General features: G+C 47.5%; 1 protein-coding gene and 1 long non-coding RNA gene across 2 annotated transcripts in view; one reads left to right on the top strand and one right to left on the bottom strand.

The window, feature by feature from the left end:
* Positions 1–15523, top strand: part of LOC142309773 (uncharacterized) — a 193910-nt gene that overhangs the window by 80683 nt on the left and 97704 nt on the right. The gene's annotated exons all lie outside the window — the stretch shown is intronic.
* Positions 3359–14196, bottom strand: FAM241B (family with sequence similarity 241 member B). Its single transcript, XM_075347219.1, has 3 exons — positions 14036–14196; positions 7014–7123; positions 3359–5029 (listed from the first exon to the last, which is right to left on the bottom strand). The coding sequence occupies exons 2-3, from the start codon at positions 7098–7100 to the stop codon at positions 4769–4771; spliced, it is 348 nt and encodes a 115-aa protein (XP_075203334.1). The 5' UTR covers positions 7101–7123; positions 14036–14196; the 3' UTR covers positions 3359–4768.

Genomic DNA, 15523 nt, shown 5'->3' on the forward strand with positions numbered 1-15523 from the left:
GAATCCACAGTGCAGGGTGCCCATGCTTTCTGGGCACCCCCGCTGTGAATTGCAGTCCCGCAGCCACCCCAGAAAATGGCGCTTTCATAGAAGCGCCATCTTCTGGCGCTGTATCCAACTCTTCCGGCTGCCCTGGTGACGGGTGGCTAGCCGGGTAATAATGGAGTTAGGGTTAGCTGTATATTATCAGCTAGCCCTAAGCCCGAAATTCATGGTGTCACGCCAATATTAGACATGGCCGCCATGAATTTCTAGTAAAGATAAAAAAAAAACACAACACACAGAAAAATATTTTTATTAGAAATAAAACACAACACAATTAGTGACTCCATCTTTATTGAAATAAAGAAGCCCCCCTCCGCAGTAATCCTGGGTCAAGGGTCCCGCGCCGTCCAATCTGGATCCAATATCATCTGATCGGTTTGCTGGAAGGCAAAGCGATCAGATGATGTGTCAGGATCAAGTGCCTGAATCACATGACACAGCAGCTGATTGTATAATCGGCTTTTATACAATCAGCTGATGCATCGGTGCAAAAAAAAAAAAAAAAAATAATAATACTCACTTATGTGCTGAATACCGGCAGCTCCTGCAGCGATGGGGCGGGAGTCTGATCCCGTCCGATCGCTGCAGCAGCTGCCGGTAATCAGGGATGAAGTCTCCTGACGCATCCGCTGATACCGGCCGGGCGCCCGCGTCATCGCGATACTTACGATCACCTGATGCGTCAGGTGACTGCATCAGATGATCCATCGCCAGGTCCTGCATCCATCGGAGCCGGAGGTTTCCCGGCCGTCTGCACACAGCCGGAGCGGGGGGTGGCGATACCGTGAGAGGAGCTGGGAGCGGGCATGGCACCGGGAGTCTGCAGACAGGTGAGTATAACTTTTTTTTTTTTTTTTCTCCTGTTAACTTTTGTTTTCGCAGCCGCTTCCATCTCCTGCCTGTACATGGCGCCACACGGCAGCTGACATGCACAGGACGGGAGGTGGAAGCGACGGTGACGGTACCGGGAGGATTCACGCTTCTGTCTATACTGACAGAAGGAATCCTCTTCCTGTACACGTCACTTTACTACCCACCTCCTGCGTTTATAGCTGCGTTTTTGGTCTTAGAAACGCACCAAAACGCACCAAAACGCAGCTATTTGCGTTTCTCATTGCGTCTTTCAACATCCCATTGAACTCAATGGATGAAAAGCGCAGTGAAAAACGCTGGTGGTCACCACAAAAACGCAGCTGAAAAAAAACGCTGTGTGGGGACAGCAAAAATGAAAACTCAGACTTTGCTGGGGAAGCAAAGTCATGCAGTTTTGAGGCCAAAAACGCACCCGAAAAACGCGCAAAAACGCCGCGAAAAACGCACCGTGTGCACATAGCCTAAGACCAAAAACGCAGCTATAAACGCAGGAGGTGGGCAGTAAAGTGACGTGTACAGGAAGAGGATTCCTTCTGTCAGTATATACAGAAGCGTTAATCCTCCCGGTACCGTCACCGCCGCTTCCATCTCCCGTCCTATGCATGTATGCTGCCGTGCGGCGCCATGTCTGGGCGGGAGGTGGAAGCGGCTGCGAAAACAAAAGTTAACAGTAGAAAAAAAAAAAGTTATACTCACCTGTCTGCAGCCTCCCGGTGCCATGCCCGCTCCCATCTCCTCACGGTATCGCCACCCCCGCTCCGGCTGTGTGCAGATGGCCGGGAAAGCTCCGATGGATGCAGGACCTGGCGATGGATCACCTGATGCAGTCACCCGACGCATCAGGTGATCGTAAGTATCGCGGGCGCCCGGCCGGTATCAGCGGATGCGTCAGGAGACTTCATCCCTGATTACCGGCAGCTGCTGCAGCGATCGGACGGGATCAGACTCCCGCCCCATCGCTGCAGGAGCTGCCGGTAATCAGCACATAAGTGAGTATTTTTTTTTTTTTTTTTTTCTACCGATGCATCAGCTGATTGTATAATCGGCTTTTATACAATCAGCTGATGTGTGATGTGATTCAGGCACTTGATCCTGACACATCATCTGATCGCTTTGCCTTCCAGCAAACCGATCAGATGATATTGGATCCGGATTGGACGGCGCGGGACCCTTGACCCAGGATTACTGCGGAGGGGGGTTCTTTGTTTCAATAAAGATGGAGTCACTAATTGTGTTGTTTTTTTTTTTCTAATAAAAATATTTTTCTGTGTGTTGTGTTTTTTTTTTATCTTTACTAGAAATTCATGGTGGCCATGTCTAATATTGGCGTGACACCATGAATTTCGGGCTTAGGGCCAGCTATACAGCTAGCCCTAACCCCATTATTACCCGGCGAGCCACCCGGCTTCAGGGCAGCTGGAAGAGTTGGATACAGCGCCAGAAGATGGAAATTCATGAAATAATTTAAAAAAAAGGGCTTCCCTATATTTTTGGTTCCCAGCCGGGTACAAATAGGCAGCTGGGGGTTGGGGGCAGCCCGTACCTGCCTGCTGTACCCGGCTAGCATACAAAAATATGGCGAAGCCCACGTCATTTTTTTTGTTTGGGGGGGCAAAGAAATCCTGCATACAGTCCTGGAAGGAGGATGCTGAGCCTTGTAGTTCGACAGCTGCTGTCTGCTCTCCTGCATACATTATTGGATGGAATATGCTGAGCCTTGTAGTTCTGCAGCTGTCTGCTCTTCTGCATACACTAGTGGAGAATGAAGAACACATTGAAGAAGGAAATGACATCAGACCTTTTTTTTTGTTCACTGATAAAAAACGCATAAGGACGCAGTGAGCAAAAACGCAGCAAAACGCAGCAAAAAACGCACCAAATCGCGGCAAAACGCGTGCGTTTTTCCCCTCTGTTTTTTCGACACAGGTGCGTTTTTGTGCGTTTTTAGCGGCCAAAAAAACGCAGTGTGTGCACATAGCCTTAAAGAGTAACTTAGGGAATCTGTCAGCAGGTTTTTGCTACCTCATCTGAGAGCAGCATGATGTAAGGAAATAGATCCTGAATCCAATGATGTGTCACTTAGTTTAATGGATGCAGCCGTTCTAATACAATCAAAGTTTTTCGATTTAGCATGTAGTAGAGGTGAGAAAGCTAACCCCACCCACACCAGTCTATAGACAGTGAGGTGCTAATCACAGCAGGGGGTGTGCTGGACTGGCTGAACTCTAACTGACCTAGTCCGGCAATTATAATCTTCTGAAGCTAAAAGAAACAGTGCAGGTATAAAATTGCACAGTGTGAAAACAGACCCATTGCAGAAATCTGTGTTAAACCCTGCAGCAGGATGTCTTCAGATAACATAGCAAAACACACTAATAGATTCCCTTAAGGTACACATAGGAAAATAATTAAAAAATAAATGTTTTCTCAACACTGAAAGTTATAAATTTTACAAATCACTTAAAGGATTTTTCTTTATTTCTAAAAAAAAAATTGAATACAAGTGGCTCTCAAATTTGTCTTCAGATGCAGTGATATCAGAACATTCTCATTTGGAGTACAAATGATGGCAGTGACAGGGGTCAGCAACTGTGTCTTATTAAGTCTGGGAAGGGACTGGTGCAGGAGATTGTGCTGATAAGGCCGGGTACACATATCCGGCTTTTCACCGGTTTGACGGATGCGGCGCACGCCAGTACAGTGTATGCGCAGCAAGCGCCGGTCAGTTGCGGCACTGCCACTGTAATGTATCATACTGTACTGGCGTGCGCCGGATATGTGTACCCGGCCTAAGCCCAACACTCCCAAGGAGACAACTGCTGACCCTGTCTCTGTTGTGATATCACTGTAGCTAAAGGCAGGGAAAAAGCAGGGTTTGAGAATCTACTTACACGCATTTTTTTTTTACAGGTATGAAGACAAATCCCCTAATAAAGCAGTTTGAAAAATTTCCTAACTTTCCATGAAGGACAACATTATACAGAGTTTAGTTCTTTAAAGAACAAAAAAAAACCACATATAAATAAATTGGATGGTGGCCAATTTCATTCACAACAGTGATTACAGCCCTTACTCACAGCATAAAATCAGCATGTGTTTTTTTTTTTATCTAATTATCACTAAAGAAAAATCTAGACACTTTACCAGCTCTCAGTTTAAGAAATTGCAAGAAATTTATATTAACGTTACATCTCTGTAGGGATTTCCAATTTCCAACCGTGGCTTTGGAGTACCTGTACTGAAAGTAGACAGCCGTCTAATCTGCAAGGGATGTGCAGGCTACAGGCGGCTGCTGCCTGCTGACAGTAAGCTTTCATTCGAGTCATTATGCTGTAGTTTCTATTGCACCCATTAGCAGTGTTCATTCCTCAAATAGTAATCACCTATCATGTTCCATAAAGCTTCTGAACCTCAAATATACATTTAAACAATTTTTTATACAGTAATTATTTAAGTGATTCATAAAACTTGTGAACATTGGGAATTATTAATGTGTTCATAGATTTACCTAGACAATAAAAAAAAAGTTATTCTGTCTGCTGAATGGAGAAAATATAGACCTTATTTCTTATCAAGTAGTTGTTACAGATATTCAATTAGTTTAACATACAAATAGAGTAGGAATGTGAACAGGAATAAACCCCAAGGGCTAAAAAAAAAACAAAATTCCGTCCATGGAACCAGTTCTTCCTTCCACTAGGTGGTGAGTGTGATCCAACTGTTAGTCATGAAGAACAGGTGTACTGTTTGTATTATCTGGTCCCCTGGAGGTTACCACCACTTAGTTTTCCAGAAACAGACACCACTGCTTTGTTTTCCATTCTTCATATCCGGTGTTCTGTGCTTCCATTTACCGCTGACTGAGGTGGGACACGATGTATATAAGACCAACTAACAGCAAGCCACGGACCCCCATCATTAGAATGAGAAACAGAAACAGAATAGACATGACAGGCTCTACCACCTGGTTTCCCAGGTTCCAGCGAGGAAAACCCATGTTCACCAGTTGCTGGTTAATGTCGGTGAAGGGAGAGCGCCCCTCCTGCCTCGCACCGTCTTGGGGAGCCTGCTGTGCTCCGGCCCCAGTATTTCCAACATTGTTGAAAAATCCCTGCACAGGCAAAAAGAAAAAGGAAATAAGCATTCATTGTAGATAATAATTATAGCTATACATGTGTATTGGGGGTCTTTTATGAAAAATCTCCCCAATAACCCATAGCTCCACCATTAGAATGTCACAGACAGATCTACCTAGTTTTCATACAGTACAGAAGAATCATTGCACGTACTGAGAGTGTAAGATTGTGAGCAGGGCCCTCACTCCTCTTGATATCTGTTGAATTGTGTTACTCATCAATGTGTTCCACCGCTGGTCCTCGTGCTCCTCTGCACTGTGTCCCAGGCTCCCCTGCCGTCCGGAAGCAATCGGTATCGCTGGATGTGGTGAGTGTGTGCCTGTGCGATCTGATGTGCGATTGTGTGTGATATGTTGTCTGTGTATGAGTGCGAGCTAATGTGTGTGATCTGATGTGCGATGTGATGTGTGTGTGCGATCTGAGGTGTGTGCTATCTGATGTGTGTGTAGGAGTGCGATCTGATGTGTGTGCAATCTGATGTGCGATTGTGTATGTGATCTGATGTGTGTGTGTGTGTGTATATATGAGTGCGATCTGATGTGCGTGTATATGAGTGTGATCCAATGTGTGTGTTATTTGATGTGTGATTGTGTGTGCGAGTGCGATCTGATGTGCGATTGTGTGTGTGATCTGATGTGTATGAGTGCGATCTGATGTGTGTGTATGTGTATATGAGTGCGATCTGATGTGTGTGTGTGTGTGTATGCGATCTGATGTGTATGTGTACGAGTGCGATCTAATGTGTGTGTGATCTGATGTGCGATTGTGTGTGTGATCTGATGTGTGTGTATAAGTGCGATCTGATGTGTGTGTATAAGTGCGATCTGATGTGTGTGTGTGTATGCGATCTGATGTGTATGTGATCTGATGTGCGATTGTGTGTGCGATCTGATGTGCGATTGTGTGTGCGATCCGATGTGTGTGTAATCTGCTGTATGTGTCGGCCAGAAGTAGGGGAGGACCGCATAGAGCATACATGCTGGGAGCGCCCTTCGAAGTTTGCAGAAGGATCAGAGGCAAATATCCTCTAGTAAGTAGGAGTCTCCTGAGAAGAGGGGTCTGCTTTTTTGGGGGGTACAGTTTTTTGTCTGCAGTTTGTCACAACCGTCTGACAAAAAAAACTGCAGCATGTTCTACCTTATTGCATTTTTGGCAGCTTCTACTGAAAAAAATGCACCAAAAATGCAGCATCATTAACAAGTGCTGTTTTTTACATTTCTGGGAAAAGGTGCAGTTTTGATATCTCAATGTGCAGTTTTGTTGTGACAACAATACTGCAGTGTGCACATATAGCCTTATAAATCAGCAGTTGATAAAATGTACAAGACAAAGTAGAGTTTCCAATATAATTTCTATTAATGATGAGCGAGTTTCCAAATTCTTGGATTCGCGATACTCGTAATGAATACTGTCTAATTACTCGCGTATGCATTCCGAATAGTGTGTGCAATGCAAGTCAATGGGAAATACTCGCAATGTATGAATACCGCACTATTCGTGTGAGTAGCTAATAGTACGGTATTCGGGTTACTAGTTACATTGCGAGTTTTTCCCCAATGACTTGCTTACACACACTATCTGGAATGCATACGCGAGTATTAGACAGTATTCGTTTAGAGTATCACAAATCTGAGAATTTTGAAACTTGCTCATCATTTATTGCTATACATCCGGATGATCCTCATTTTTTTGTGCACCCCTAGACTTGCATACGTGCGTCTCATTTGAAATACAGAAGAGAATAATGAATACTGCAATTTTTATTCAGTCGGAAATTAAGTCCATGTGAAAAAACTGTAATCTGAACAACTCTACTAAATTAAATTGGTCCAAATGTAGTCTGTGTGAAGTCATTTTTTTTCGCGGGCAGCACTTGGATCACAAATAAGATCATGTGAAAGTAGCCTTAAGAAATATGTTGTATAATGGACAGAGATCTGCACTTAACCGAGCTCTTACCTGGCGAGTATTGCTGCGCTGGCTGCTTTGCCTGACTCGAGGGTCATCATCTTGAACAATTTCACCATTTGCTAAAATTCGCACCATTCTTTTTTTCAGAGTAACAGAATCTAAATGTAATGGAAATAAACAGGTATATTATCTGTATTCGGTATATGTATAATGTAACAATGTATCTGTTAAAGGGAACCTGTCACCAGTTTTTTGCCCTATAAGCTGTGGCCACCACCAGTGGGGCTCTTATATACAGCAATCTAACATGCTGTATATAGAGCCCAGGCCGCTGGGGTAGAACATACAAAACACTTTATAATACTTACCTAGAAGGTCGCTCTGGAGCACAACAGTCAGATGGTTGGCTCCTTTCTCCGGGACCGGCGCCTCCCCTTTCGGCCATCTTGGGTCTTCCTTATTCTGAAGCCGCGGTGCATGACACGTCTACGTCATACACACGCGCTGGCATTTAGGTCCTGCACAGGCGCACTACAATACTTTGATCTGCCCTGAGCACACGGATTTTCTGCATAAGACCTAAGAATAGGTTTGCTATTTGATGGCCCAAGCATTCATTTTATAGTTTTGCACTACTATCGAGACACCGCAAAACTGTTTTGTTTTTAACTTTTTATTATCTATATATATAATTGCCTTATTCTGTCTGTCTGTCTGTCTTGCTCCAAAATTGTGTCCTTACGGTGACAACCAGCGGATTGGCCGCTGGCCTCGGCATGGCCCCGCCCCCCCAGCACGGATTGGCCGCTCGGCTCGCCCTGGCCCCCCCCCCATGGATTGGCCGCTTGCCCCGGCACCCTGCACGCATTGGATGCTCGCCCTGGCCCGTACCCCCGCACGCATTCCCCAAACCACACGGAGACACCCGACACCCAGGTGACTGCTGCAGCACCCGAAGCCCACACCGCAAGACAAAGTGGGAGAAAAGCCACTAGCACACGTGTGCCGGAGCCGGCGTAGGCTGGTATCCATAGTGCACATCGGGTAACTATAGAAACCGCTTTCCTTAGTTACCGATGTGTAAGATGGTTACTAGCTTACCCCGGCTCCTGGCACACATCAGCACTGTCGCTTACCTTTTCTCCACTTTGCCGCATCCGGCGCGCTCCCGTGCACTGTGTACACTACAGTTGCCGCGCGACAACCTCCGATCACGTGTTTTCATGTGACCAGGAAGTTGCGGCGCAGCCACTGTCCTGTACAGTGTACGGTTACACACACACACCCACATAGCAGACACACATGGATACACCGACGCATACACACATAGCACACATGCATGTATACACATACACTGAGCACATATACACACATAGCAGACACACATAGATACACCGAGCGCATATACACATAGCGCACATGCATGAATACACACACACAGCAGACACATGGATACACCGTGCGCATACACACATAGCGCACATGCATGTACACACACACACACACACACACACACACACACACACACATACTCTGCTGTACACTCACCCAGCGATGCGGTCCCGGCACTGAAGTCCCCAAAGCTGTTCCTGCTTCCAGCTCCTCAGGGCACTGAATATTCAGTGAGTATAATGAGCGGCGATAAGGAGCGGGAGGCAGCAGAGCCGGAGACAACATCGCTGGAGAGAAGTAAATATAGAGAATATTTTTATTAAAAAGACCCATATTTTCTCAGGGGCGCGCAGCATCCGACAAAGTCAAGAAAAGCCGGATGTGTGAAACCACTAGCTTACCCCGGCTCCCGGCACACGTGTGCCGGAGCCGGCGTACGCTGGTAACCATGGTACACATCAGGTAACTATAGAAACCGCTTTGCTTAGTTACCCAATGTGTAACATGGTTACTAGCTTACCCCGACTCTCGGCACACGTGTGCCAGAGCCGGCGTACGCTGTTAACCAGTGTACACATTGGGTAACTATGGAAACCACTTTGCATAGTTACCCGATGTGTACCATGGTTACTAGCTTACCCCGGCTCTCTGCCCATTCAGATCATTGGTCTCCCACTGTCAAACACACCGATGCGTGCTGCACAGCAGGAGACCAACAAGCAAAAAATAAACCAGCACTGTCGCTTTGCATAGTTACCCAATGTGTACCATGATTATCAGCTTACCGACGTACGCTGGTAACAAATGGTACACAATCCTGTAACTATGGAAAGCGCTTTCATTAGTTACCCAATGTGTACCATGGTTACCACCTTACCCCCGGCTCTTGGCACATGGGTGCTTAAGCCGGCGTACGCTGGTAACCATGGTACACATCGGGTAACTAAGCAAAGCGCTTTGCATAGTTACTCAATTGTGTAACATGGTTACCAGTGTACGCCGGCTCCCTGCCCATTCAGATCGTTTGTCTCTCACTGTCAAATAGGCCGATGCATGCTGCACAGCGGGAGACCAACGAGCAAGAAATGAACCATCATTATTCAAGACTTGCTGATTATATTATTATTCATTATGCATGTGCGCTATGTGTGTATGCACACATGTGCCGGGAGCCGGGGGTAAGGTGGTAACCATGGTACACATTGGGTAACTATGCAAAGCGACAGTGCTGGTTTATTTTTTGCTTGTTGGTCTCCTGCTGTGCAGCACGCATCGGCGTGTTTGACAGTGGGAGACCAATGATCTGAATGGGCAGAGAGCCGGGGTAAGCTAGTAACCATGGTACACATCGGGTAACTATGCAAAGTGGTTTCCATAGTTACCCAATGTGTACACTGGTTAACAGCGTACGCCGGCTCCGGCACACGTGTGCCGAGAGTCGGGGTAAGCTAGTAACCATGTTACACATTGGGTAACTAAGCAAAGCGGTTTCTATAGTTACCCGATGTGTACCATGGTTACCAGCGTACGCCGGCTCCGGCACACGTGTGCCGGGAGCCGGGGTAAGCTAGTGGTTTCACACATCCGGCTTTTCTTGACTTTGTCGGATGCTGCGCGCCCCAGAGAAAATATGGGTCTTTTTAATAAAAATATTCTCTATATTTACTTCTTTCCAGCGATGTTGTCTCCGGGTCTGCTGCCTCCCGCTCCTTATCGCCGCTCATTATACTCACTGAATATTCAGTGCCCTGAGGAGCTGGAAGCAGGGACAGCTTTGGGGACTTCAGTGCCGGGGACCGCATCGCTGGGTGAGTGTACAGCAGAGTATGTGTGTGTGTGTGTGTACATGCATGTGCGCTATGTGTGTATGCGCTCGGTGTATCTATGTGTGTCTGCTATGTGTGTATATGTGCTCAGTGTGTGTGTGTGTGTGTGTGTGTGTGTGTGTGTATACATGCATGTGCGCTGTGTGTATGCGCTCGGTGTATCCATGTGTGTCTGCTGTGTGTGTATACATGCATGTGCGCTATGTGTGTATGCGCTCGGTGTATCTATGTGTGTCTGCTATGTGTGTATATGTGCTCAGTGTGTGTGTGTGTATACATGCATGTGCGCTGTGTGTATGCGCTTGGTGTATCCATGTGTGTCTGCTATGTGTGTATATGTGCTCAGTGTGTGTGTGTATATACATGCATGTGCGCTGTGTGTATGCGCCCAGTGTATCCATGTGTGTCTGCTATGTGTGTATATGTGCTCAGTGTGTGTGTGTATATTACTATAAATGTTTAAGCAATGAAACTACATGTACAAAATGTTAAAGCCAAAAAAAAAAAAAACATTTACTGTTATTTCCCGGCACTTTGATACTGTGGTCGTCCCTACCATTCTATGTTAATGTCCCTGAGTGACGACATGTTGCACGTGCATGTGACCGCTGCAGCCAGTCACTGGTCTCTGTGGTCTCATGCGTACAAGCCAGCATCACTGATGAGGCCAGCGTTTAGAAATGGCAGTAACGTGGGTGAACAGCATGTCAGCGCCACATCAAAGACCTGTGATGTCCACAGTAGCTACGGAGGCGGTGGGGATTTAAACAAATCAATAATTGAGGTTTTTCTTATTTCCTACAGTCAGCTTTTTTTAAAAAAAAAAATAATGTTGGAAGACACCTTTAAGGCTAAGGGCCCTTTGCAGCAAACCCTTGAGATATAGCAAATCTGTGTGTGCTGATCATAAGGATTTAGGACTTATTTACACTAGCCAATTTGCAGCATTAAGGGAATTCCACAGCTGGTACATGCTGCCCTTTCCACAGGCAGCATGTGTCAGGCATTGGCTATATGGTCTCAGCCAGATGTGTTCCTATGGAATGCTATGGCATTTCAGAGAACAGAACAATTTACAACCTGCTGGGGGCCATGTTACATGGGAGACTTGTTAGAAAGGCGGATCTCCTTGAGCGTCTCCTTGCCTGCTGCTTGAGTAACATTTGTTCCCCGGCATGTGTATATACGGCGAAACCTGTCATTCCAGGGCAGCGGGCAGAGAGAACCTGACTTTTCAACTAGTACCTCATGCAATTTAGCCAACTGACTATAAAGTATGTTGTGCCGCAGCGTTTGAAAGTCAAACACACCTGGCTAAGATGATACAGCCAGAGCTTGATACACGCTGTCCATGGATGTATCAGATGTCAGGTTCCTTGAATGTAATAACCAATTGGCTATATAATTGCCAGTTGGCGGTGTTTAAAGAGGCTGTCCACTACTATTATGCTGATGGTCTATCCTTAGGATAGATCATCAATGTCTCATTATCCGGGGTCCGACACCCCACACCCCTGCCGATCAGCTGCTCTCAGTGCCTCCGCCGTCAGCAGGCAGCCGGGAATGCACAGTTCCAGAGCTGATCAGTCTTCTGATAGCGGAAGCGGCTGGGTAATGCACATCCACCTCCTATTGATTTGAATGGAAAGTGGATGTACCGTACCTAGCCACAGTCATCAGTTGACAGGGCAGCTCCAGAACTGAGCATAGTTGGATGTATGCTACCGCGACCAATCCCGAAAACAGCTGATCTGCAGGGGTGCCAGGAGTCGGGCCCCAGTGCATAAGACATTAAATGACCTATCCTAAGGATAGACAGTCAATGTAAAAGTAGTGGACAACCCCTTAAATAACCCGTTTAGATGCTCACAGAACAGTGAATAATAGGGTGTTATATGCACATAGGCTGTCACTGTTCTTGGCAGCACATATCCTGTTTATCGTGGGATGATGCGCTGCTGTGAACCATGATTTTTAAGCAAGCTTAAAATCACTTCACCTGACGAACAAATTGTTTGCTCGTTCGTTGGGTGATCGGCGGTCTGTTTACACTGGCCAATTATTAATGATTATCGAATCATGATTAAATCGGTACGTGCAAATGTAAACTTAGGCTGAACTCAGACGTCCGAGTAAGAACACGCGATGCAAAGAATGGCCATGGGTCTACTGAGCTGAACCTGACAACTTCATATATGCTGCATATATACTTCTCAATTCGAAATAAAAAGGTTTTTCGGCAAACTTCAGCACCATTATGTATAACCACTTCTACATGTCATCAAGTTAAAATGGCATCAGCATGCTTGGTGAGGCTCAGGTATTTTGAGTCTGATACTCTTATCCATAGCTAAGACACAGAGCCTGTAAAGCATGAAATGCATAGGCCTCACCCAGCATGCCGACATATGGTGCTAGCTTGCAAACCTATGTACAATTGGAAGTCTATATAGTCTTGAGTACACCCTCACGCTTATATCCGAATGCCAATGTGCTGAGGGCACCTCGCAGGGTGAGAGGACTTAAAGGGAACCTGTCAGCAGAAATTTTGCTCATCTAAAAGTTTCCTCTTCAGGGCATGATGGGAGTAGCAGTCTGACCACAGCACAGCCTGCTCGGGTATTACTGTTCTATACATATACTATGGGTTCTAGGAATAGGCAGCTGTGGAGCATGATGGGAGTAGTAGTCTGCCCACTGCACAGGCTGCTCATTGTGTAACTGTTCTATATATGTACTATAGGTTCTAGGAAGAGGCAGCTGTGGAGCATGATGGGAGTAGTAGTCTGCCCACTGAACCGGCTACTGTTCTAAACATGTACTATAGGTTCTAGGAATAGGAAGCTCCTGAGCATGATGGGAGTAGTAGTCTGCCCACTGCACAGGCTGCTCATTGTGTAACTGTTCTATATATGTACTATAGGTTCTAGGAATAGGAAGCTGTGAGGCATGATGGGAGTAGTAGTCTGCCCACTGCACAGGACGCGCATTGTGTAACTGTTCTATACATGTACTATAGGTTCTAGGAAGAGGCAGCTGTGGAGCATGATGGGAGTAGTAGCCTGCCCACTGCACAGCCTACTGTTCTATACATGTACTATAGGTTCTAGGAAGAGGCAGCTGTGGAGCATGATGGGAGTAGTAGTCTGCCCACTGCACAGGCTGCTCGTGTATTACTGTTCTATACTGTACATGTACTATAGGTTCTAGGAAGAGGCAGCTGTGGAGCATGATGGGAGTAGTAGTCTGCCCACTGCACAGGCTGCTCGTGTATTACTGTTCTATACTGTACATGTACTATAGGTTCTAGGAAGAGGCAGCTGTGGAGCATGATGGGAGTAGTAGTCTGCCCACTGCACAGGCTGCTCGTGTATTACTGTTCTATACTGTACATGTACTATAGGTTCTAGGAAGAGGCAGCTGTGGGGCATGATGGGAGTAGTAGTCTGCCCACTGCACAGCCTACTGTTCTATACATGTACTATAGGTTCTAGGAAGAGGCAGCTGTGGAGCATGATGGGAGTAGTAGTCTGCCCACTGCACAGGCTGCTCGGGTATTACTGTTCTATACATGTACTATAGATTCTAGGAAGAGGCAGCTGTGGGGCATGATGGGAGTAGTAGTCTGCCCACAGCACAGGCTGCTCGGGTATTACTGTTCTATACATGTACTATAGGTTCTAGGAAGAGGCAGCTGTGGGGCATGATGGGAGTAGTAGTCTGCCCACTGCACGGGAGTAGAGTCCATGTTGTTTACCTCGCCCACCTGCCTTCCCGCCCATACATAAATGCCATAGTGGCAGCCGGGCAGTGAGGAGACGCCCGGTCCTGTCACCAGCCGTCCGTGCTTACCAGGCAGGACTGTGCTCGTCTCCTGCCGCTTCCTGCTGCTCTCCCCCCGCCTGTGCACACAGGAAGCAGGGCCGGGCCGGCTTTCTGCTGGGCAGGGCCGGTATTCTGCTCTGCTCGGCTCTGCCAGCTCCACACAGCGGTGCTCAGTGCTGCCCTCTGGCGGGGCCTCCTCTACTGACGTAGACTAAGCATGCATGCACTTGTGGTTCTTCTCCCCTGCACTGTAGTAGTTCGATATCTCCTTTTCTAAATGTATGAAGTGATGAATGCTGCGGATGAGGGGAGGTCCCCAGGCTGCTGAGGATGGGCGCTGTAGGAACTAGACTAGTGCAATAGTGCATGATAATATAGGACAGAACAGTCTCCTGACTGAGGGCTGACTTCACACGTTGTGTAATTAGTGTGGATTTCATGCACAGCTTTGTATACTAATATTAGCAGGATTTCCTCATCTAAAATCCACATTTTCTGCACACATTCGTGTTTTTGCTGCGTCTTTTGTACATCCAAAACCTGTTCTCTTGGCAGTAAAAAAAGTTGCTTCCAAAAAGCAGGTTTTGCTCCTTTTTTTAGCTGGATTTTTGCAGCAGTTTTTGTGTCATTTGCCTACAGTACATGTGAAATAAAGTTAGTTTCATTCACCACAAAAGGAGCACAAATGAAGCTGTTGCGTTTCTGCTTTCTCGTTGCTTTCAATGGTGAAAAAATGCTGAAAACATAGACCTGCTGTCTTTCAAAAACGCAGCATTTTCCATTTCAGTCAGGAAAAAAAAGGTGTGTGTGTGCGTGCGTGATTTCTGGAGTTGCAGAGGTTTTGCTGACACTGTAAGGCCAGAATCACACTTCTACCTCCCAACTTTTAAAGAAGGAAAAGAGGGACAAAGTTTGCGGCGCGCGTAGCGCGCCGCGGCAAATTTTTAGGCCACGCCCCCTAACCACACCCATTTCACAGTCACGCCCATATCCACTCCCCATCCACACCCATTCAGCACAAACACGCAGGCAGCCGGCGGGCCTCCAGCACGGACACGCAGGCAGCCGGCGGGCCTCCAGCACGGACACGCAGGCAGCCGGCGGGCCTCCAGCACGGACACGCAGGCAGCCGGCGGGCCTCCAGCACGGACACGCAGGCAGCCGGCGGGCCTCCAGCACGGACACGCAGGCAGCCGGCGGGCCTCCAGCACGGACACGCAGGCAGCCGGCGGGCCTCCAGCACGGACACGCAGGCAGCCGGCGGGCCTCCAGCACGGACACGCAGGCAGCCGGCGGGCCTCCAGCACGGACACGCAGGCAGCCGGCGGGCCTCCAGCACGGACACGCAGGCAGCCACAGTGAGGCGGCCGGTCGCCTTCACAGACAGGCGGCCGGCCGCCTTCACAGACAGGCGGCGGGCCGCCCGCACAGAGAGGCGGCCAGCCGCCCGCAGAGAGAGGCGGCCGGCCGCCCGCACAATGAGGCGGCGGGCCGCCCGCACAATGAGGCGGCGGG

The sequence above is a fragment of the Anomaloglossus baeobatrachus genome, chromosome 5 (genome assembly GCF_048569485.1).
Source record: "Anomaloglossus baeobatrachus isolate aAnoBae1 chromosome 5, aAnoBae1.hap1, whole genome shotgun sequence".
NCBI classification, from domain to species: domain Eukaryota; kingdom Metazoa; phylum Chordata; class Amphibia; order Anura; family Aromobatidae; genus Anomaloglossus; species Anomaloglossus baeobatrachus.

Coding starts and splice junctions, on each gene's coding strand:
- FAM241B (XM_075347219.1), bottom strand. CDS start 7,100: ATGGTGCGAATTTTAGCAAATGGTGAAATTGTTCAAGATGATGACCCT. Junction 5,030..7,013: donor AGCGCAGCAATACTCGCCAG/GTAAGAGCTCGG, acceptor TTGCCTGTGCAG/GGATTTTTCAACAATGTTGG.